At 44.4% G+C, this 23752-nt stretch overlaps 7 protein-coding genes across 8 annotated transcripts; 4 read left to right on the forward strand and 3 right to left on the reverse strand.

Annotated features, from left to right (window-relative positions):
* Positions 1 to 8: 8 nt before the first annotated feature.
* LOC108112533 (actin-like protein 6B) lies at positions 9 to 1629 on the forward strand. Its single transcript, XM_017222459.2, has 3 exons — positions 9 to 331; positions 403 to 1245; positions 1320 to 1629. Exons 1-3 carry the CDS (start codon positions 133 to 135, stop codon positions 1553 to 1555), a joined length of 1278 nt encoding a protein of 425 aa, XP_017077948.1. The 5' UTR covers positions 9 to 132; the 3' UTR covers positions 1556 to 1629.
* Positions 1630 to 1684: 55 nt separating this feature from the next.
* On the reverse strand, positions 1685 to 3022 carry LOC108112535 (S-methyl-5'-thioadenosine phosphorylase). The gene is made up of 3 exons (XM_017222461.2): positions 2877 to 3022; positions 2033 to 2812; positions 1685 to 1976 (listed from the first exon to the last, which is right to left on the reverse strand). Exons 1-3 carry the CDS (start codon positions 2925 to 2927, stop codon positions 1938 to 1940), a joined length of 870 nt encoding a protein of 289 aa, XP_017077950.1. The 5' UTR covers positions 2928 to 3022; the 3' UTR covers positions 1685 to 1937.
* A 414-nt stretch (positions 3023 to 3436) lies between these two features.
* LOC108112532 (threonylcarbamoyladenosine tRNA methylthiotransferase) lies at positions 3437 to 5289 on the forward strand. The gene is made up of 2 exons (XM_017222458.1): positions 3437 to 4519; positions 4578 to 5289. The coding sequence occupies exons 1-2, from the start codon at positions 3530 to 3532 to the stop codon at positions 5244 to 5246; spliced, it is 1659 nt and encodes a 552-aa protein (XP_017077947.1). The 5' UTR covers positions 3437 to 3529; the 3' UTR covers positions 5247 to 5289.
* Positions 5271 to 10841, reverse strand: LOC108112531 (uridine-cytidine kinase-like 1). Of its 2 annotated transcripts, none has more exons than XM_017222457.1 (7): positions 10664 to 10841; positions 6969 to 7270; positions 6803 to 6909; positions 6439 to 6746; positions 6195 to 6381; positions 5543 to 6136; positions 5271 to 5478 (listed from the first exon to the last, which is right to left on the reverse strand). In XM_017222457.1, exons 1-7 carry the CDS (start codon positions 10726 to 10728, stop codon positions 5362 to 5364), a joined length of 1680 nt encoding a protein of 559 aa, XP_017077946.1. In that variant the 5' UTR covers positions 10729 to 10841; the 3' UTR covers positions 5271 to 5361. The 2 variants fall into 2 exon arrangements, with proteins under 2 accessions (XP_017077946.1, XP_017077945.1); XM_017222456.2 differs by lacking the exon at positions 10664 to 10841 and adding an exon at positions 9381 to 10632.
* A 526-nt stretch (positions 10842 to 11367) lies between these two features.
* LOC108112528 lies at positions 11368 to 16975 on the forward strand. The gene is made up of 3 exons (XM_017222454.1): positions 11368 to 11588; positions 11765 to 11928; positions 11993 to 16975. Exons 1-3 carry the CDS (start codon positions 11531 to 11533, stop codon positions 16334 to 16336), a joined length of 4566 nt encoding a protein of 1521 aa, XP_017077943.1. The 5' UTR covers positions 11368 to 11530; the 3' UTR covers positions 16337 to 16975.
* Positions 16976 to 17048: 73 nt separating this feature from the next.
* On the reverse strand, positions 17049 to 18077 carry LOC108112536 (proteasome subunit alpha type-5). The gene is made up of 3 exons (XM_017222462.1): positions 17975 to 18077; positions 17775 to 17913; positions 17049 to 17713 (listed from the first exon to the last, which is right to left on the reverse strand). The coding sequence occupies exons 2-3, from the start codon at positions 17905 to 17907 to the stop codon at positions 17112 to 17114; spliced, it is 735 nt and encodes a 244-aa protein (XP_017077951.1). The 5' UTR covers positions 17908 to 17913; positions 17975 to 18077; the 3' UTR covers positions 17049 to 17111.
* Positions 18078 to 20903: 2826 nt separating this feature from the next.
* On the forward strand, positions 20904 to 23013 carry LOC108112234 (skin secretory protein xP2). The gene is made up of 4 exons (XM_017222055.1): positions 20904 to 21012; positions 21134 to 21376; positions 21631 to 22110; positions 22281 to 23013. The coding sequence occupies exons 1-4, from the start codon at positions 21004 to 21006 to the stop codon at positions 22551 to 22553; spliced, it is 1005 nt and encodes a 334-aa protein (XP_017077544.1). The 5' UTR covers positions 20904 to 21003; the 3' UTR covers positions 22554 to 23013.
* Positions 23014 to 23752: the final 739 nt, after the last annotated feature.

Below are 23752 nucleotides of genomic sequence, written 5' to 3' on the forward strand. Positions count from 1 at the left end.
ATCGATAACTTAGCAGTGCATCTCTAACGAGGAAGAAGCGTCGTGAAAAAAGCCGCAAAATATACACAGACTTAGAGTTTTTCCGGTAAATCTTGAATAAATCGCGAAGAAAAGTATTTTCATCGCCCCAAGATGAGTGGTGGCACCATGTTATATGGCGGCGACGAGATTGGAGCCCTCGTCTTTGATCCCGGACATCACTCCTTGCGAGTGGGGTACGCGCAGGAGGATTCGCCTAAGGCGGAGATTCCCTCAGTTGTTGGGATTGGAGCTGCTCCCGAAACCAATCTCGATCCGGAGACCAAAACGGATAACAATGCCACGCCAAATAGTATGTTTTTCTTCAGACATTTTTAAGTTAATAGCCTTAAACCACCCTTAACTATCCCATAATACCTATAGATGCTGACCAACGCAAATTCTATGTGGACACCAATTACGTTAATGTGCCCCGTTCCCAGATGGAAGTTCAGACCTACATGAAAGACGGAATGATAGATAACTGGGACCTCTTTGAGAAAGTGATTGACTACGCCTACACCAATGTCATACAGTCAGAGCCGGAATACCATCCCGTGCTCTTTTCCGAGGCCTCGTGGAATGTGCGCAATAATCGTGAGAAGTTAACTGAGTTAATGTTCGAGAAGTACAACGTTCCGGCTTTCTTCCTGGTAAAAAACGCTGTCCTGGCTGCATTCTCCAGCGGACGAGCCACTGCTTTGGTAGTGGATAGCGGAGCCACCCACACTTCGGCCGTTCCCGTTCACGAGGGCTACGTGCTGTCGCAGGCGGTGGTAAAGTCCCCGCTGGGTGGCGACTTTCTTTCTCGGCAGTGTCGTCAGCACCTAGAGAAGCACGGCATTGATCTGTCGCCGGTGTATAAAATAGCCTCCAAGGATGTCGTTAAAGAGCGCGACAATGGACGCTTTACGCTGCGTAAACTGCCTGAAAATCTGACGCAATCCTGGCAGAACTACATGCTGCAATTGATGATGCAGGACTTCCAAATGAACGTGCTACAGGTACTGGAGAATCCTTTCGACGAACGGGTTGCAGCCCAGATCCCGACAGTGCACTATGAATTTCCCAATGGTTATCACCAGGATTTTGGTTCTGAGCGTTTCAAGATAGCTGAGAGTCTTTTCGACAACGCAATGCTGGGAGCTGGACAACTGGCGTCCACCAGCGTAGGCATGTGTGATGCGGATGTGCGTCTGTCACTCTTTGGTTCAGTTGTGGTTACCGGTAGGAATTTATTAAAGCTCTAAATACTTATTCCGGTAACTAAAAAAAAAACAAAAACAATTTTATGCTCTTAGGTGGAAATACTCTTCTTCAAGGCTTCCCGGAGCGCTTAAATCGCGATCTGCAGCTGCGTGCTCCCTCCAACACGCGTCTGAAAATGATTTCCGCCAATGGCAGCGTGGAGCGAAGGTTCGGAGCCTGGATTGGTGGCTCTATTCTAGCCAGCATAGGCACTTTCCAACAAATGTGGATATCATCGCAGGAGTACGAGGAGGCTGGAAAAAGCCAAGTGGAGCGCAAGTGCCCGTAAATACAGCGCTATCGAATTCCAATTTTAATTTTAAAGACGCAACTCTATGTAATTATATAAATGTGAACTTTTAAGTGTCGCATTATTCAGACTGGTTTTTAAACGTTCAGAGAAATAGTTTACACTTGATTAAGGAGAAGTTTGTAGTTACATACATATGTATATTTTTTTACTGCGACGCTGAGGCAGACGTTACAGTTTCACATTTGCTTGGAGTTTTTACTGGCTGTCTAGTGTCCTCCGGATCCAATTCGTATGTAATGGATATGGAGTGGACTTTGGGTCCTCGTTTTCTGTGGAACTGTTGGTAGAACGGTTTTACATATATCTTGCGGCGAATCAGCGTCTCTTCGGTTATTTCATGGCAAAGTTTTATAAAACGTCACATGGCCCCAGACATGGTGTTGTTGCAAACGCATTGCTATAAACAAGTAAACATGATTTACATAATTTAAGAATATATTTTGGTTCACTCACCTTGGCATTCAATACGTCCTCCGACCAGTCCTCCTTGGCAATGCGTCCTACTGCATTGACCAGGATCTTCTTTACCTTTACAACGTTCTCGGCAAAAGTACGTAGGACATCTTGCACATTGACACCCTCGCATCCCATACGCCAGCAATCATAGTCGGTGGCAATTGCCACCGATCCGTAGAGTAGGCCCGCCTCCTTGGCTAACACCACCTCTGGGCATGTGGTCATATTTATTAGGTCTCCGCCCCACTGTCGGAACATGAGGCTCTCGGAGCGAGAGGAGAAACGCGGACCCTCAATTGTCACAATGGTGGCTTTTTCATGAGCGGGGATCTCCAGCTCCTTCGAGGCCTCGAGTAGGATGTTGCGGGTGCGTTCGCTAAATGCTGGATACATTGGCAGGTGGCAAACACCACGTGGACTTTTCGCCTTGCCATCATAAAAGGTCTGCAGGCGTTTGGTAGTTCTGTCTATAAAGTCATGTGGAATAACCAGGTGGCCCGGCTTGATTTCCTCACGCAGGGAACCACAAGCCGTGGACACAATCAAGTGCGTGCAGCCCACATCGCGTAGGGCCCAAATGTTAGCCCGGTAGTTGACATTGGAGGGCATGATGTCGTGTTTGCGTCCATGTCGCGCCAGAAGCACGCACTGGACTCCATTGATCTCGCCCTCGATCAGGGCATCTGATGGCTCTCCGTAGGGCGTTTCCACCACACGCTCCTGGCGGTTTTCTAAGATGTCAGGGTCATCAAGTCCCGAACCGCCAACAATTCCAATCTGTGGCATTATTTTTCGTATATTGAAAAGCAGCTGCTTAATTTTGGAAGGGCCCTGAACTCACCTTGATCGGAAGGGGATCCAGATTGTAGTCTTTACATTTAATTGTAATCATGGCTAGCGACGGATTGTGCTTTTGCAGGCTGCTGTGACGGCGGTCTGGAGCAGAGTAGAATGTTCACGCTGATAGCGCTCTGATAACTGTGTGTCTACACGGTAGGGTGCATAGGCCGCAAAAGCTCGGGCATTTTAAAACTGACAGTCAGTACGTTGTTGTGGGTGTGTAATTAAGCAGATTTAATCAATTTATCAATATAATTTTAAAATATGATAAAATCGTATAACATTTAACTTAAAAATAAGGCAACGTAAAGCTCAGGGGAAGGCCATTTCTTTTAAATTTTTATTTTGTCTTATTTAAAAACCTGAAAAGCAATACAAAGAGTTGAAATGTAGATATAAACAAAGCTTGAAAAAATTATAATTAATTCAAAATGTTTAAACCATTTAAGCGACAAAATTAGTTAAGCAAGCGCAGACTCTTTGTTGTAGGGTATCTTGATTATAACAGGCCTGGCCTATTATCGATTTCATCTATCGACTACCAACTCGCGGTTTACAACACTGTGAAAGTTAAGAAGAAGATTGAATGTAAACAGCTGGACGTGTTGCACATGTGCCTTGGAATCGACTCCAAAAGCAAGACACGAATCAGCTATGTACCATCTTGGAGAGGATCTGCCGGGAAACGATGTAGACGATATCGAGGATCTGATATCCGCCGACGATGTGAAGCCGCGAGAGCGCTACGAAAATAAGAAAAACGTGACAGTGCGGGCCAAGAAGCGCATTCAAATCCGTCCTGAAACCGAGGTGGCAGAGGAAAAATCAAAACCCACGATTCACGAGAGTGTGATTCCCGGCACCCAAAAGGTGTTTGTTAAAACATGGGGCTGTGCCCACAACAACTCGGACTCGGAGTACATGGCCGGTCAGCTGGCTGCCTTTGGATACAGATTAAGCGGCAAGGAGGAGGCTGATCTTTGGCTGCTCAATAGCTGCACGGTGAAGAATCCCTCGGAGGACACGTTTCGCAATGAAATCGAGTCCGGCATGCGAAATGGCAAACACGTAGTCGTCGCAGGATGTGTCCCGCAGGGAGCTCCGAAATCGGACTACCTAAACGGTCTTTCCATAATTGGTGTCCAGCAGATTGATCGAGTGGTGGAGGTCGTTGAGGAGACCCTTAAGGGTCACAGTGTCCAACTGCTGCAAAACAAGAAGAAGGTCCATGGTAGGCGGGTGGCTGGAGCTTCGCTTTCACTTCCCAAGGTTCGCAAAAATCCATTGATCGAGATCATATCCGTCAATTCCGGATGCCTAAATCAATGCACCTACTGCAAGACCAAGCATGCCCGTGGAGATCTGGCCAGCTATCCACCCGAAGAGGTTGTAGCACGTGCCCGCCAATCTTTCGCTGAAGGCTGCTGTGAGATCTGGCTAACGTCCGAAGATACTGGAGCTTACGGTCGAGACATAGGGAGCTCACTGCCGGAATTACTCTGGCAGTTGGTGGAAGTAATCCCAGAACACTGTATGCTTCGTGTTGGCATGACCAATCCACCCTATATTCTGGAGCACCTCGAGGAGGTAGCAAAGGTTCTTCAGCATCCGAGGGTCTACGGATTTTTGCACGTTCCCGTGCAGGTTAGGAGTTTTTTGGGGAAATATATTTTATCATTGACTAATTATTCCCTTTTTACAGAGCGGTAGTGACTCCGTGCTAGGTGAAATGAAGAGAGAGTACTGCCGGCAGGATTTCGAGCATGTTGTGGATTTCTTAAGAGAGCGTGTTCCCGGTGTCACGATTGCCACTGATATAATTTGTGGATTCCCAACAGAAACAGAGGAGGACTTTGAAGAGACGATGACATTATGCGCCAAGTACCGATTTCCTAGCCTGTTCATTAATCAATTCTTTCCACGTCCGGGAACTCCAGCTGCTAAAATGGAGCGCATACCAGCGAATCTTGTCAAAAAACGAACCAAACGGCTTACAGATCTTTTCTACAGCTATGAACCATATTCGGAAAGAGTGGGTGAAATATACACCGTTCTGGTCACAGAAATTTCACACGACAAGCTCCACTATGTGGGCCACAACAAGAGCTACGAGCAAGTACTACTACCTATGCGGGAAAATCTTCTTGGTACTCGTGTCCATGTGAGAATAACAAGCGCTAGTAAATTCAGTATGGTTGGAGAGATTTTGGATGACGAACGTGACTGGACGAGATGTGCAAATAAGCAGGAGGTACCGGAGAATAAAGTCCAAACCAGGAGCAGGGAAATGATAATACAACGCTATGTTGGCATTGCCTTGGTGGTAGGAAGTCTAGCTTTTCTGATTCAGTTACTTATACGGTTTCTTTAACTGATTAAATAAAACAAGGTCTCGTTCCGAATTCATAATTTAAGTAACGCTTTGAACTTAACCTAAGGTACATTAGAAACTTGATGGTAGTGGATGTGGATTGATCCGGATCGCCTTAATATTCATCGGAGGGTTCCGTACCAAAATAGCGATCGCCAAAGTTACCAATGCCGGGTATAACATAAAACTTACTATTAATCTCTGGATCCAGAGCGGAAGTAACAATTTTAACCTGCCAAAAAGGGGAAATCACGGTTAAAACGTATGTAAATGTTATTGTTCATTTCCAAGCTCACCTTAGGAAAGGCATAGGCAATGGAGTGCACACCGATCTCGGCCATCAGCAGCGATGCTAGGATAATGTTTTCTTCTGGCACATCGTGATCCAGCAGCACCCGAATGGCCATCATAGCCGCTGCTCCTGTGGCCACGGTAGCATCCATTAGTATCACCTTGTAGTCTTTTATGTCTTTGGGCAGCCTCAGGTAATAAAGCTCCGGCTCGCCGGTCTTAAGATTGGTCTGAATGAGGATCTTCCCGATGCGAATGTCCTTGCACACATCACATACGGCTTGCTCCATGGTCTCACCTGCTCGAAGAATGGATACGCCGCAAATTTTTCGGGATTCCATTCGCTTACCCTCGTAAAGAACACCCTGAGGCGTTTCTACAGTAGTTTTCTTAAAAGGAAATAGACTTAGGGCATACTCGATGACTAGCCGAATTAGTCGCTTCGAGTAAAATATAAACTCATCGCGGGATGTATTTCGGCAGCGGATAAAAGTATGCAGACCCTTAATCTGGGGAGTGGGATGCAGCAAGTGCAGAGAATGTGGCATAGGCTGGTCCTTGTAGGAGTTAGCCAAAGTTTCGCGCAACTTAAATCCGCGCTGTAAAATAAGGTGGAAAATTAACAAAGTTTACAGTTAAACTTTTCGTAATCCTTACCAGCTGGAGTTGTGTGTGCACGTGCTGGACGATGAGATGGATAGCCACCTTGTTCTCACCTCCTCGAGGGACAATTATGTCCGCATGTGCCATTGTTGGAGCAATGTAATTGCAATAGGAGGGCTTCACCATATTCAGGTATTGTTTCAGCACGCCCTTCAGGTCCCGTCCGCGCTGTGAGATATCCCTGAAAATTAGGTCATTTGAAAATCAAGCCGGTAAAAAATTAAAGACTATCGCTTACCTTTTTAAGCGCCTGGCAAGACGAATATCCGGATCTGTGTCCACAAAGATCTTCATATCCAGCAGTTTAAGTACTTCAGGACTATGGAAGGTAAGAATGCCCTCGAAGATGATCACATTGGCTCCATACATTGTCTTTGTTTGGCTTTCCCGACCATGTGTCACAAAATTGTAAACCGGAACCTCAACCTTACGACCCTCCTTCAGTTTGGTCAGAACATCCAGCAGCAGCTCAATGTCAAAGGCATCCGGGTGATCGAAGTTGTATTCGTTGATAAGGGCCTGTTCATGCTGCTTTTCATTTAAAATCTAAAGAACAAAAAAGTAATAACTCATTTATTTCATAAAATAAAAGGAACTCTTACCTTGTAGAAGCAGTCCATGGATAATAGTGTAACCCAGGGAACATCCAGGCTTTCAATTATTTTCTCAGCAACTGTGGTTTTACCAGAGGCACTTCCTCCGCAGATTCCTGTAAAATATTAAAGGCATTAAAAAACTAGGTAATTTTTTCTAAGGATTAAGATTTACCTATGACAAAAGGTTCAACCTGTTGACCGGCACAATTGTACCACGGCGGTCGTCCGGCCGTGTAGATCGTGCGATTATTTGCGCGTATGATGCATTCGGACGGATTCGCGGTGGTTGTCTGGTTGCCAATAGATGTGGTTCGCTGCCTTCTTCCGGAACGCTTTAGAGGCGACTCCATAGATGCTTTCGCAGGCACTGTGGTGGGCGAGGCCGGGCAACAGTTAAGATCTCCGGGAAGTCCATTGCCGAGGTCGGCGTATGGATCCACGTAGAGTTGCTCAGTGACATCCGAACGGTCATCGCTGCAAATGTTATACAAAGATTAGTTAGCGATTACTAAAATCTAAACTATGACCATATAATGATGACGTTGAAAATACGACTAAAATAAGTGGAATTCAGTGATTAGCCACGATAACGTTTTTATCGCCCTCAACTGATTAATTTCACAATCATTTTAGATACTTGTTTAAATACAGAAATATAGATTAGCGACATTGTTAGTAAAATGGCTACAGGGTACGTACACATTACAATGCAAGCTAAAAAGCTGTGAGTTCAAGGATGCAGTATACTCACTGACCTACTCTACTTTAAAAGCCCCCTACCTCTCTCTACAATTTTACCTCCTACACAAGCGCACGAGATTCGTCTACGTTGTATTAATCAACTGTTCAATATGTTCTATAAATAGACAAGTTACTTAAGGCCTTAATTGAGTGGGATAGAAGATAACATTGCTAATATTAAAAGGTTAATTCATTTATGACTACGACTGAGGACAGCTATAACATTATCATTTTAATCAAAAAATGTAGGAATGGAGAAAATAAAGTAAGTTCGTAAATCCGGTGATATGATATGGAAAATTTTGCGATTGTTTTTATGAAACGTGATATGAGCATCAGGGAGTGTCAATTTTTTTTAGCTTAGTAATATGTTTTACAATTGCATGTGATTTATGATGAATATAAATACAGTTTGTTTAGTGCATTTTCTTAAGTAGGTCAAAGCATGAAAAACATTCAAATTGTTGGTGGTAAAACCAGATATTTTAGTTGAAACACCCTACTTTCAATAATGTACATGCAATTCATGTATATAGCAATATTTCGCTTGTTTTTCCGCCATGTGCTCAACAGAATGCTGACGTGAACCCCCAACATCGGGATTGAACCAAAAGTTTTTCCGGCCGTATTTGGCCATTAAAATAATGCAGACTACAACTGTATGCCAAAAACATGCAAAAGAACTAAATAAATATTTCTGGGAAGAAAGAAATGACGGGGCACAGGCAGGCAGACAAAGCAACGCTAGACTGTCCATTTTTTTGATGCTGCGTAGGCGCGTTCGTTGCACTCTCTCAATCTCTCTTCGCCTTTCTCTGTGTTTTCTTTTCTTCATTACTGTGCAACCATACAACACACAGGAAGAAAAAATTGTTGGTTTAGCATTAATATATATATGTATGCATATGTTAATACATTTTAACAGAAATTGGCAGAAAGTTATTACACTACCGAATGAGATGTTGATTCATTAAAAAATGTTTTAATTCAAAAGAAAGTAAATTCAATATGATACGATATGATAACTAAAGCAATTTTCTTTCTGGTAAGACTTTTTCTAAGTCGTTTTGAACTTTAGATACCTGCAGTTATTATCAGCTTATGTCTCAATGAAAGTTAATTTGTACAAATTGATTTCATGAACAAAAGCGGGCTTGTTAAAACCTAGATATATAATATATGTATGCCGGTTTTTCTTTACGTGTAGGGCCAATACTCCGGTGACGCCAGAGGCGAGATTCCTCAACATATTTATAGTTTTTGCAAACCACGAAGAGCGAGAGGAGAGCATAGTGTTTGCCACGTGTGCTGCGCTCTCCAGAGTTAGAAAACCAACAGGTTATGACTTTTCAGGCAACTTTGGACAAGGAAGAATGGATGATTTGGTAACCGGAGTAAGAGATGCAGGATGTGGGAAGGCAAAAAAGAAAAGAAAGAGAACTGGAGTTGGCAAAAAACCGATAGACGTGGCCTCTGATCGGAGCCATGTTGAGAATCGAGAGCGCACTTTGCTGACGCTATCGTCTTTTCAACATTTGTTGTTCTTTGCCGCGCCGCAGACTCGATAAACAATGTTAAACACAAACCGAGAGCGTTAATTAAACAATGAAACCAGACAGTGACATAGAAAGGGAGGTGAAACGGGAGTACTGGACAAACAAGCGCAGTATCAAAACAATTAGAATGGCGGTAAATGGCACAACAAAAATTGCAAATAGCACTCGAAAACACATTCACACACACTCCCACAGATATTCGTGCACAAATAAACATACATATGGGATTTCGAATGGGTTTCTTGGTTTTTTGTTACGTTAAAAATGGGGAAAATGCAATGAATTACATGTGACCATTGGTTTTGGCTGCTATAGCCTTAACCTTTGACTGCTGTTGTTGTTGCTGCTGCTGCTGATGCTGTTGTTGGTGGGTGGCGATGGTTAATAAACCGGCGGATGCGGCTGCAAATGCTGAAGCCGCTTTTGCCCCCTTTGGCACATCATTGCTGCTGTTGTTGTTATTATTATTGTTGTGGGCCGACTTGCTGCACAAAAACGTGATGCTGCTCATTTTTAGCCCGGTCTGCCAATGATTTGGATCTTGTTCAGCCTCTTTGTCCGTCGGCGTGGGCGTGAGAATTCAGATACAAGAGGAACACAGCAGCTACCGGCGATGCCAAGCCAAAATGGGTCACTCACTCACAAACGCTCACGCGAATCGCCGGCGGCGTGGATCACATGTGATTTAAAGCTTTTATTTCCTACGCAGCGATTCACCTTTTGCGTTGCGGCTAATATTTATTCGATAACTAATAAAAACAAAAAATGAGGCGAGCGCACCGGTCGGCTGAGGTGAAGGTATAAGTGTGAGGTGAGCGGCGTTTGGGGATTGAATGATATTAAAAAAAAGTGTTAAGGCTGCTAAGGTTAAAAAGCTGCGCTGCTGTTTCCTCTGCCGGCGTCGTCTCCTCTTTGTTGTTGTCGCCTGTCATTACTTAGAGGTAGACGCGTGACGTGCGTTTTTTGCGTGACACGAACTTTTTGGAGGTTATTTAGTATAATTGGTTTAGTGTGTTAAGTAAGTTTAAGTTTTTTGTTTAAAATTAAGAATTTCCTTTGAACTTTTTCTTTTTTTTCTATATCTAAAAAAATCAAGTCGGCGATCTAAGATGTTTTAAATGATATATTATCCAGTATAAATTTTATATTGAAATTATTATTATCACGCGCTCATCACTTGCTTGTAACTGTTCTCGCAGGGGGTTTGCTTCTCCTTCTCGCTCACTCACACTATCTCTTTATCTCGCTCTCTCTCCCGATCCGATGCAACCGGCGACTATATCGAAATTGAATTTATCAAATGTTATGCGTACATGTGTGTTGGTGTTTGCGAACGCAGGCCCTATGCCATTTTCCCAGCATTTATTTATATTGCGTGCTCAGAGGCCTCACGTTGTACATATATATGTACATATGCATGTATATACATACATGCATACATGTGATGAATGGCTTGGAGCACATGCCTCTGTATACATGTGTGTGTATATCACATTCTAATGACTTTTGTTGGATTTTCACACTTTTGGCCGTGCATGAATTAATGCGGCATTAAAAAGTCGTTCGTTACCTGTCGGAGCTAGCGGAACTCGATGGGTTGTAGAACTTGATTTGTTTCGTCTGGGTCACAGACATTTCGGCTAGCGAATTTTGATTGCAGCAGCCAGTTGCAGCGATTAGAAAAAAACACGCGGTGATTTACTTCGTCGTGCCTCTCCCTCTCCCAGCAAGTGACTGATTCGATTCTAAAAGCATTGCGTTGAAAAAACGTGCGCGTTTGAGAACGCTGCCTCCGTATATGTACATATACATTTAGCCGATTGTAAATGGTCAAATAAAACGCTAATTTTCGGCTGAGGGGAAGGCATTGGACCATTGGATCTCTAATTTGCTTGTTTATCTCTATTTGACTTTGTCATTGAGGCATTTATTCGTATGTTTTGGGGGCAATTCAATACGATTCTCAAAGGCTCAGCTGTTTGATAGGCTGTGCCAGTGTTGCAAAGCTTTAGTAGCTTTGATTTATCGATATTGTGGTGAATGGCAATACAAAGTCTTGAAATCTTGTGAAAAAGTCAAAACCGTATGAGGGGTGCCTATTTTAAATATAATTTATTTTAATATTTATACATTTTTTAACGTGAATGGGAGTACCTGATTGGTTAAACGAAGAGGGTTTTATTTTTAATTTTGAATTCCGTGTGGCCACAGATTTATCCTTATCGGTTATCAGTTTTTTCTGGTATTTTTGAAATGTGGTAGTACTTTTATTTTGGGGTATTACCGCTAACTATGGTTATAAGCTGTTTCACCATCTGGTTACACTGCAGAGAGGACGCAACAATATCTGATATCTGAACTTGGCTCGAGTGTTTTTCAGCACAGATTGATAATATGCCGTAGGTGCGGCCCAGCGCGGATCATCAGCAGCAGCGCGATGGCCTACATCAACATCGCCGAGTGGACGCCCGACCAGGTCACCGACTGGATCAAAGGTAACGTTCGAGGTCAAGGAAAACGCAGTTGAGAGAAAAAGGTGCATCTCACAGCCACTGCCCCAAAAAGCAGTAACAACAGAAAATACAACAACAACTGCAAACAGTGCAACAAGAATTTCCGCTTTGTTCAAGTTTTCACCAGGCATATAATTATGTTTTCCTGATTTCCATAGGTCTGGATGAGTCCATGAAGGAGTATTTGTACGATTTCTCCAAGCAGGAGATCGATGGCGTGGCCTTGCTCAACATAAGGCCATACGAGCTGGAGAATCTGGGAATGCTGCGCATTGGCCATCAGGAGATCGTGCTGGAGGCGGTGGAGAACTTAAGAAATTTTGTAAGTCCCCTAAACAAATTGTACCGCTTACAAAACTCATATTCCTAATGACCTTGTATTCTAGCATTACCACCTGAAAAATGACAATCTGCAATTCATGGCATTGCATGTGGCAACTGCAGCCGGAAATCTGCATCGCGAACTGGCCAAGAATCATGCTGAAAGCACCAAGATCGATACCCGGATACTGCACGATATCACCCGAACAATAGCAACTCTAAAACCACTTGTGGGCAGTTTGGAGAGAACGCCGTTCCGTAAGCAGGAGATGTACCGTGAATACTGTGGCAATGTGCTCAAATGCGGCTTGGAGCTGGCCACAATTGCTCACCGGGATCGGTTCTCCTTGCAGCCAGTGCCAGCGATACGACTGTCGGCAGAGCGGCTAGAGAATCTGGCCAACTTTGTTATTCAGGACATATCCGATCCCATGGTTCTGCAGCCTGCCTCCCTGAACCTTGTCACCCTAAAAAAGCGCGAATCCGAGTTGGGTTTCAATATAGAATCCAGTTACAATGGCATCCACCGAGTCATCACCACCGCGGACATCAAGTACAACTCACCGGCTCATAATTCCGGAAAAATCGAAGATGGTGACGAAATTGTACAGATCAACTACCAAACAGTGGTGGGCTGGCAGCATCGAACGGTGCTGGAGCATCTTAGGGAATCGTTGCCAGATGTTGTGCTGACGGTGAAAAAGCGACCCAAGCACACTAAGATGTTTGGACAGATCTATATGCAGCCCTATAGGTTGCCCAGTAAAAAGAGGAACATTAACACTCGCTGGGCGGAGCAGATGCCAAGTCCACGGACTGCCTTTTTAACCCTAAACACCGAACAAACGGTAACAGGAGTTATAAAAAACGTAGTGCCGGATCAAAGTAAATCTTTAAGCAGCGAGAAGAGAGAGGTGCTCACCAAGGCAAATCCAGTTTCATCTGCCTCCGATTCCGATTCCAGCTGCAGTGATATTCCCACGCCCACGGATCCCAAATTAGCTGCCCGCGAGATCCGTCTGTATTACCCAAAGCCAAGAGCATTGCTTAGGCGGAGACACACAATTTGTGGGGACGAGTTTCTGAGCCTGAAACACTCGGATCTGGTGGTACCATCATGGCACGAAAGAAAGCCAGGAGTTGGATCGCCCGCCATCTGTGATCCCGGTTCGCCCAGCATTCGAGATAAGTCGATATCCTTTGGTTATGGTTTGGAGATAGCAGCGAGACCAACCACATGTATCGGAATTGCGGGTGACACCACCACGGACAAGGCCAAGCGGATGTTTCATGAGGTAAGGAAGCTAAAGCAGCTGACAGAGGATTCGCAGCGCGAATTTCTTGTTGATCGTTACAAGCCGGGAGTCAGCAAAGTAGTTAGATTCGACGCCAAGGAGGATTATGTGATGAAAAATGAGAAGTTTATCTGCAATGTTGAGAACACCATACTGGAGACTTTCGAACCAATACCATTTGCTGATGAGGGCGATGAGGATGCCTTGGAAACGCTGCGCAATTGCAAAACGGAAAACGCCGAGGACCTGCGTGAGGCAATTAATCAGGCTACAAGAGGTCAGGACTTGCCCCTGGCAGAGGCCATTAATATGCCATTGCTGCAGCAGGGACGAAGGGGTCGATTGGATAAGAGTCATAGCACTCCGGCTTATGATAATTCTGGAGAGGAATCTGATACGCCGCCAGCAATTGAGCCTAGAAAGGAGTTTCTTCTTGTGACACCGCCGGCTCCGCCCCCACGACCCCGTAAGCAGAAAGAAATGACGCCACCGGTAGTGCCACCACCACCACCGAAACCCGCCAGCATGCAGCCAGCTAGTAGTATCACTAGTATTTCCATTCCGGTCGATCCTTCGGAGGTTAGTGAGCTGCATACGCCCAGTAAATCCCGTACTCTTACCCTAAAAAAGAAGCACAGCTTAATGGCCAAGAGGAGAAACACGAACCTCAAGCTGTTGCCAGTTCCCGGTGTCATTCAGGGACACCTGTACAGGCGAAAGAAGAACCATCGCGGTGTGACCTACTGGGCAAAGATATACTTCGTTATGCTGGATACGATTCTGTACGGATTTCGTAGTAAGCAAAGCAATAGTGCCAGTTTGGTTATCTTTCTGCCCGGCTTTACGGTTTCTTTGGCCAAAGAAGTGCACTCCAAGCCGCATGCCTTCAAGGTTTACCACACAGCTAAGAGCTTTTACTTTGCGGCCGAATCGCTAGACGCGCTCAATCAGTGGGTGGATTTCTTGCGCCAGGCTTCGCTTAAAGTTTCACCAAGCTCAGGATCAAAGGAAACTGTCGATCCTAAGGATCTGTATTCAGAGAACGACAGCTCCGGAGAAGAATGTGATGCCCTGGTAACTCAAAACCTAAGTACCCCGTCGCCGCAGGGAAACAAGGAGACAATGTCGATGTCAATGATACTAGCAGGTGGAACACCTCCTTCGTCTGCACCCATCAAGCATGAGCGAGGCTACTTGGAATCGTTTCGTAAGTTTACGAACACTTTCAAGAGCAGTGCAGCGAAACCATCGAGCGACATCCCCGTTCCCACGGAGCAGTATCGCAGTTACAGAAAGGTTCCCGGCGGAAGTTTTGGCATCCAAATTGGTGCGAATACTCCGGGTTACCATGATCCGGCAATGCCGCCCACACAGATACCACCTCTGGTGGCTCCCAAGCTATCGCGCAGCTCCAGTAGATGTTCGGTGGTTAGTGGAACAGAGTCTGCCGTTTCTTTCTCTGCTTCGAGTTTGGGTCCGCCCACTTCGCCGGCTCCCACTCCCACCGCAACGCCCACATCGCTGCATCATCAGAGTTCCGAGGAGAGTCCAAGTCAAAGTCAGAGTCAGAGTCCCAGTAGCAAATCGAGTTTGAAAAAGGCGCCTTTTAACTTCCTGCATGCCTCGAATCCGAATTTGGTGGAATTCGATTTCCACACCTCGAAAACGCTGCTGCCCAAGATGAGTGTGGGCACTACGTTGGATCATGGCCACAATACACAGGGCTTTGTGACTCTCAAGGATCTGATGCTGCGCAAGCAGGAAGAGGAGGCTCAGGAGATGTACAACAATCGAGTGCACTTGGGAGTCGAAAAGCACAAGCATGCTCGAACGGAATCGACGGCCAGTCAGCAGAGTGCCTTGGAAAGCAATGTGACTAAGCCGCTAGAAAAGCTGCCCAAGATCCAGAGCGTGAGTCTGCCCAAAACTCCCGACTATGAAATTAGTTTCAAGCCAGACGACGAGAGTATCAAAAGGACCAGAACCAAGGAGGGTCAGAAGCTGCGAGACTTTGGATACGAGTTGATATGCGGGGATGAGCCGAGCACCAGTTCTAGTAACCGGCAGGAGCACCACCATATACAACAGCAGCAGCAGCCACATCAGCAACCGCAGTCGCAACCCAGTAGCAAGACCAAGCACTTTCTGCGCTCCCAGCAGCTACCGTTTTCCAGTTTTCTGCACAAAACCGGCACAGATCAAAAAAAGTCCAAAGGTAAGTCGAGCAGCGATCGGAGGTTTCCATTCTCGAAGCACTCAAGTGGCTCCTCAGGCAGTGGCTGTGCCCAGGGTCATGCGATGACCATGACACTGCCGCTAAATAAGAAATCTAAATCGAATCACGCTTTGGATGGCGCCGGGGGCAATGGAATGTCCATAATTGGTAGTGGCAGTAGCATCAAGAAGAGTCAGACGTACAATCAGGATTTGCGCGACAAGATTGTGGGCACCAAGTACGACGCTCATCGCAAAAATTCGGCACCGATTGCAATCCTCTCAAAGCTTTCCATTTCGGGTGGCACGCCGGCGAAGCCCTCCAAGGAGAATCGTTTCCTCGGTTCACCTCTGCTGCATCGCACGTTGTTTGGGTCCCATCATCATCAGCAACAGCAGACAGTTACGCCACCAAGCAGTGCGGATCCCGATTGCGATCAAGAGATCTTTTCCCAGATCACCCTACCGACGCACAATCAGGCGGGCTACCGAAGTTACCGGGGACCTGGCATGATTACCACTTCTACGACTAATTTATGCTCATCGGAGGGTCTGCAACCACCGCTACCACCAGCTCCTCCGCCCCCGGTCATGGCCAACAGGCAGAGGGAGGCAGAAGAGCCAGCGGAGTCAACGATATCAGAGAGTGCAGCCACCCCAAAAGTATCCAGTTCGGGATCTGTGGACTCCAAAGCGGCGACGCCGGATTACCCCAACATGGAGTGTCCGCCAGTCTTTGAGCCGGAAATTTATTCGCTTAGCGACACCAGCTTGTCCCGTCTTATGATGCGGACGCCTAGTAGCAGTGGTGGCACCAATGCCATCACCAGCAACAACAACAATAACAACAACACCAACACCAACAGCAGTCCCAGTGGCGGCGAACACCATCAGACCTAGATGTGTGATGAAAACTATTGTGAATGCTCGCGGGGATTAGCCCCCGTTTACTTATGTATTTATACACACGCATATAGATATATATATATATATATTATATATAGCGATATTCTCGTACGATATAGGTATACAAACTTGTTCATTTTGATCGTCTTCCCTGTCTGTCCACCAGCAACAAACATACAAACATACCTGCAATCCCTTTCGATTCGAAAACCCCCCACTTAGATGTAAATGTTTAATCTGCCTTATTTGCATTGTATTTCGGTTCTAGGCAAAATGTTTTACACATATGTATGTATTCACGCAAACAAAACACTGAATTATTAGCAAAACAAAAAATTGTAACGGAAATGAAGAAAAACTTTAAGTCTGTGCATCGAACAAAGTGAGTTCTTTATGATTTGCCTTTGTACCGCGATTAACCAAGTTAATCCGAGCTGTTTGATTTGCTCAACAGTTTGTGTCTAGATTGCATGTATTATACAAATATTATTATGCGAAATGAGATATTATTGTAGCGGTTTCCAGCGACGCCAATGGAGCCACAAATGTTGTAGCATATAAAAAATTATATATATACACAATTACACGAAATATACATGCATACGAATAAAGTCAACTGTATATAATGAAAAAGAGATATTTTAGTTGTCAAGGAATCTAGGGATTATAATAACATTTAAAAAGCCAGTCATTACCCTCTATCAGATCGATTTAGAATCCATTTATTCACATTACATTTGAAGTTAAACCAATTAAAGTCCGCTGGCATTTACGCAATGTTGGCAATGTGCTGCTCCACCTCCTGCTTAGTAAACATGTAGAACTCCTTATCCTTCGTCATGGTCATCACCTCAACGTTGGTTGAATTCAGCTTCTCTTCCATAACCTGCTTCAAAGTATTTAGCGAGAGTTCAATGGCATCATTGAGGGTCATCTGGGTGGTAAAGTTATCCTGCAAATTCTGCTGTGCTCCCTCGCTGCCCGATCCAATGGCCTTAGCTCCGTGGCGTACAAAAGTGCCGGATGGATCCATGTGCCAGAGTTGCGGTTCACCAGCCTCGATACCGGCAAAAAGTATGGCCACGCCAAAAGGACGACTCATGGCGGCGGCACCATCGCTATCTCCGCTATCACCAAACTGGATGGCCAAAGTGGACACGGCCTGGGCGCAGGACTCGATAGACATGCGTTCGTTGTAGACGAACCAGTGGTTTTGGCACTCAACGCGTGCTCTTTCGATAAGGGTCCTGGCATCAGCCATCAGACCGGAGGTGGCACAGCCTATATGCTTGTCCACCTCCACGATCTTCTCCACAGTACTGGAGACCATCAGAGGCGATGTGATGCGTTTCTCCACGGCCAGAACAACACCTGAATCGGATTAATATCATTAAATCTGTATCCAAGCTAGTTTATGAATTTTATAACTAACCTTCTTTTGTGCAAATTCCAATCGCTGTGGAACCCAATTTAATGGCCTCAATGGCGTATTCAACCTGGAAGAGGCGGCCCTCTGGCGAGAAGGTGTTCACGCCTCTGTCGTACTCGGAGCGGGTAAGAAACATGGTGGGCTGTAATTTTGTTGAGTATTATACAAGCCTGTTTTAAAATATAAATAGAAAAGGCGCTTACTTTTCTTAAATTTCCTTTAAAAAATCGCAAACAAATGCCGGATGACTTGACGCTGAAATGACTTGCGGATAAAGTGCCGTCACTAGTTATATCGATAGGTAGCGTTGCCAGATAGCATACGTCAAAAGCTACTAATAAATAATTTTTTTGCACCAAACATAAGTTGACAGCGTCTGTAATAAGAAATCAAAATCAGTTGGCTTGGCAACGCTGCATCTGTTACTATTTATGATATTTAAATTTAAAATGTGTTTAATGTTGAAGATTGTTATGGGATTGCATTTAACTAATGTTAAAACAAAATTCATATTTTTCATTCATTTTCAAGAAAGCATACATACAAATTTTAATAAAGTTAAATCGCATATCATTTTTAAGCAGGTGATAATGTTATCATTTTTTTTTTTTGCTTTGCTTCAATCTCAATCAACTTTCTTGCATTTCCCGCTTTAAAGTCCAAATTGACATACTGGCATTAAGCCTATAAATGGTTATATAAGGCAAACAACCAGTTAAGTTGTGGTCTACTTCAAGGACCCGGTTTATTTACCGTTTTTACAAGCAGTCAACAGTTTATTTTTATTACTTGTTTTGTGCCACTAAATATCATGTCAATGTTTTATCCCGATTTGAATTATTTTTTAATTAGTTTCGAATATCGGTTTCATATACCTTTTATGGGGTTTTAAAGATATTTCAGTTAGTAAGACAACTAACTATTGCACCAGTGTAAAATGGGTTAAAGGAAGCGGTTGCATAACAATCAAATTAAGAGATTTACTTTCACATTGGCCGCTTGCAAGACTGTCCAATTATGGCCATTAAAAATCTAATCACACCCCACACGCACACTCCATCCAATGGTCAGTTGTAAATCCCCGGCTTACAGACCAGATAACAAGAGAAACAATGATTGAATGGAAATGGAATAATGATTAGGTCAAGGTTGCTATTACATATTTTACCCTTCTTTTCAAGATAAAGCGAATGTACGCTGCGAGATGCAAAGATTTCTGAAGATTTTGGGAGTGGCGAGAAGAGAAGAGCCGGGGAGAAGTAAGACACCATTAAACAAGTGAAGGTCGTTGACCAAATGCAGTGCGCGGGAAAGAGAGAGGTGGGCCGTATGCGAAAGAGAGGCACATACACGGCGAACCCGTTAATCAGACAGAAAGAGCCGTTAATAGCACCGAGGAATTGCATTAGCAAATTGGTGCAAAAGCTGCCGGGGAGGAAAGTGGGACGAAAACTGGACAATGGGCAATTAGCGGGCACAAAAAAATCGGAGCCTAAATTTGATTATGAAATAGAATGGGCATGTAAATGCTATGGCCTGTCTTCCGCGTCTGTCGTTTCTTTTTTTCAAACTTAAGCCGTGCTGGGGATTTGCGAAAAAAAAAGTAAAATGGTGCCTGGCTTTTGTTTTAGCCGAATTGTTGGTATTGCCACACGATGGATTTTAAAATAGCCAACTCGAAGCTAAGTATGTTTTCAATTTAATGACTTCGAGTGATTGCACAAAATTCCAGGCAACCAGGCAGCCAGTCAGTCAGTCATACATCACATAATGCGCACTCGCGAATACGGCTCACATGCATCCACAAGATACGATGGTATATCCACCAAACATATACCTATATACCACTATATGTATATATATATACATATCTATATATCCAGTCACGCCGTAGAGCTCCCACAGGCGGCATTAGCGGGTAGCAATCACGATCGGCCAGAGGAGCCACCAAATTGCCAGTTGTGGCAGCCGTGTGTCAGAGAATTTGTTTCGGACCACCTATGTTTCCCCCTGGCCCATAAAATCTTCGAAACCGATTGACCCAATGATACTCCAATGGTGCCAGAAATGTAAAGCAAATTATGCACTGGAAGAAATGCTGTTTTTTATACCTATCATATCCTTTCATTTCCTTACGATTTCAGTAATATCTTCTGACTTAGCTTATCCTAAATTTATCTTAACTGACAGACTGGAGAATGTTTTTGTTAAGAGTAAAACCACTATTATTATACTAGTTTGTGCATTTATATCTGAATGGTCTGTGAAACCCTATAATTAGATATAAGTCTTAGTCTTTTTAATGTTCCAGAAAGTTATATTTGAACCTAAGAGATCGTAGGGTAATCTCAAGGATAAACGCTGCTGGAGGATTTGTAAAGATTAAGAGATTTGTCCATTCTCTGTGTAGATCTTTTGTGGTCCCCACTCACTCTGTCTCGATGGTTTGGATGACCCCATAAAGCTCTATAAGCCGATATGAAATACGCATATGTAAAATATATCGAATATCCAAACGCATTGTGCTTAGTTTAACCTTCTTATTGTCTCTGCCACTTACCACACTGGGTTTATGTTTTCGGCTATTGGGTTTCGGCTTGTTGAGTTTGCAACGAGTTGAAGTCAATAGCCGCGGGCATTTGCATAATCCCCAGCCTCTCGAATCTTATATATCATATGTCCAGGTGTGGGTCTAATGAAAACGGAAGCCTCGGTATAGTTTTTCTTTTTACTTTTTTCTTTATTTTGGCCAATATACCTAGTTATAAATCAAAGCGACCGCCGATTTATATGTGGGTCTGTGTACCAAAGATTTCCACTTCCTAGCTATTGTCTGTAGGATAACGACCCGGTTACCTTGTTGTAATAGTCTCGAGTGCAGGAGTCGTGCCTCCGGTACCGTACCACCTATCTCCTCTATCCACTTCTCCCGCCTGGTGGAAACCGAAACCGAAACAAGTTTTCATATAACACCGTTCCCCCGACTGACTTTTCATTACTAAGCCAAAATCCACAACAACAACAAGGGGGTAGCCAAAAGAGTTGCGAATGCGCCGCGCCGTCGAGTTGCGTTGCGAGATATAGAAAGACAAGACAGTCCAATTTTTCGGTGTATATAAGCTGAGTGCAGCGGCTCAGCGATTCAGTCCCAGCTTGGATCTCGTTACCCGTGCAGCACAGCGAATTGTGGAGTAATTGTTCCCCCGTGAGACGTCGAATCAGCAGCTCAACAATGCGAATGGTAATGCCATCTCGATCTAGAATGTGGTCAGAGTATCCTCTATCGAGGATCTTGAAAAAGTGTTCCAAATGTGTGATCGATCCAGAGTGTGAAACGTGCCTGTATATTGTATCCATTGCAGTTCGTACTTCCTTGTCTCGCCGTGTGCGTGGCATTGGCCCACTGTGGCGTCGTTGTCGAGGATAAGAAGGCCGAGGGCGATGGCAAGACTGTGGAGAAGAGAGGCCTCCATCTGGGCGACTATCATCACTATCAGCCCCATCATGAGCATCACCACGAACATATCAAGACGGTGACCATCGAGAAGAAGGTTCCGGTTCATTACACGGTCACCAAGCACGTGCCCTACACCGTCGAGAAGAAGGTATGTCCTTAACTTATAAGAAAAGTCTTAAGTGGGTTATTTTTTAAAGATTTCAAAATTAAAGTTATATCTGATCTGATACCTGAATTTTAAAAACCCAATTAAGCCTTCTGTAAAAACCGAACTTAGATCAGTTAAATTTAATCCTTGTAGACTTTGGGAACTTCTAGTACCCTCTTTTAGTTAATATTTAATATGTTAATCCTGAGAATTTATAGCAGGCCTAACCCAAATATAACAATTTTTCAAAACAGATCCCTTACGAGGTGAAAGTGGATGTACCTCAGCCTTACATCGTGGAGAAGAAAGTGCCTGTCCATGTCAAGGAGTACGTGAAAGTACCCGTTCATGTACCTAAACCCTATGAGGTGATCAAGAAGATCCCCTATGAGGTTAAGATTCCCGTTGACAAGCCCTACGAGGTTAAGGTACCAGTGCCCCAGCCCTACGAAGTGATCAAGAAGATCCCCTATGAGGTTAAGGTCCCTGTGCCACAGCCCTACGAAGTGATCAAGAAGGTTCCCCATGAAGTTAAGGTTGAGGTTCCCGTCCCCAAGCCCTATGAGGTGATTAAGAAGGTGCCCTATGAAGTGAAGTACGAAGTGGAGAAGCCATACGATGTGGAAGTGCCCAAACCCTATGATGTTGAGGTCGAGAAGCCATACACCGTTGTTGTGGAGAAGAAGGTGCCTTATGAGGTCAAGGTTCCCGTCGATAAGCCCTACAAGGTTGAGGTAAGTGTCTATCTTCGAAGAATACCAAAATCAGAATGGGGTTTCCTGGAAAAGTATAGGTTTCTCTATCTTGGGATCTATAACCAAAAAGGAAAAAGACTTTCCAGAAAAATACGCAAAATCTTTTGGAAACCAGTATTAACCCAATTTTGATCCTTTTTCCATTTTAGGTTGAGAAACCCTACCCAGTCCATGTGAAGGTCCCTGTGCCACAGCCCTACACCGTGGAAAAGAAGGTTCCCTACACCGTCGAGAAGCCCGTGCCCTATGAGGTCAAGGTGCCCATCGAGAAGCCCATTCCCGTCTATTCGGAGGTGAAGGTGCCCATCCACAAGGAGATTCCCGTTCCGGAGAAATACCACGTTGAGGTGCCAATTTTCAAGCATCACGAACACCATGAAGACCACCACGACTACCACAGCCACGGCCATGGACACTACTAGGGATTGCCCGGGGATTTCCAAAGCCAGACGCACAGAAAGCGAGCACAAGAAGGAGGAGGACGAACAGGGAGGAGTACGAGGAGCAGCAGGCGAGACACTGACAGCGAGTCCATCTGTATCTCTCAGATGCATCCACGCAGCAACGTTGAGCTGGACGTTGAACGGGTGACACGAGCGGGAGGAGTTTTAACAGAAGAAAGGTCTGAAGAATTCACAGAATTCTTCGGCCTAGAAAAGCAGAGGAAGAAGAAGAAGAAGAAGAAGAGGAGCCAGAGCAGAAGAGGGAGAGCCAGCGGGGAGTAGCAGTAAGAGGACAAACTAACTTGCTACTCCCATCGAGATCTGGCGGAAACCCATAAAAACGGTTTCCGCATCAGTTTTAAGCCAAATGTGTTAGTACTTTTATCATTGTGTTAGACCCTACGATTTCTATTTAAATTATAAGCTAAAGAAACACTGACATGCAGGCGTAAATTAATGGGTTTTCGGGTGCAATGACGGGGGAAGTGAAAGTGAAAATTGACCAGCGAGCCATGGCCAAAACCCCGCAATGGATAAGACACGTAACACTGGCGGCGGGAAATAGTAATGGAAATGAAAATAAAAATGAAAGAAAACCAGTTACCACTTACTGTCAGTGCAAGATGTGTGTATTCTTTGGGGCGAGTTCATTATGCAAGGAGCGAGCCGTTGCGTCATCGGACTGCCAAATTAATTGCAGGAAGCACTCGCCAACACTCGTTGAAACTTGGCAACATTTTCGCAATTATGGCTGACTGTCATAATGGCAAGAAAGATTAAGAGGGAAAACAAATTCATAGATTGCCAACAAATTGATGGTTACACGGAAAGAAAAAATTATAAATGTATTTATTTATAATTAAAGTAAACAAAAAAATAATCCGTTGTATGTGAAAGCAGGTTTTCTAATTTCAAGTTGTTAAGGGGATTTTTAATTGCATATAATATGTAAGTTGCAGTAAGTAAAGATTTCTCTTTGTGTACATTTATCGAATCTATTTGCAATTGATTCGCAATTGTAATAACGAAAGACAGTTGAAAACATAAAAACGGCACTTCAAGTGCGCAATGGCCTCATTTTCGGGGGCAGTAAACGTAGCGCATAGCCAAATTGCTCTGCATTTCGAAATATCAGTCACTGCAATTACCCATCAAGTATCCACTAATTGCAGTTCAAT

Source organism: Drosophila eugracilis, unplaced genomic scaffold (assembly GCF_018153835.1).
Source record: "Drosophila eugracilis isolate 14026-0451.02 unplaced genomic scaffold, ASM1815383v1 contig_90, whole genome shotgun sequence".
Classification (NCBI taxonomy): Eukaryota; Metazoa; Arthropoda; class Insecta; order Diptera; family Drosophilidae; genus Drosophila; species Drosophila eugracilis.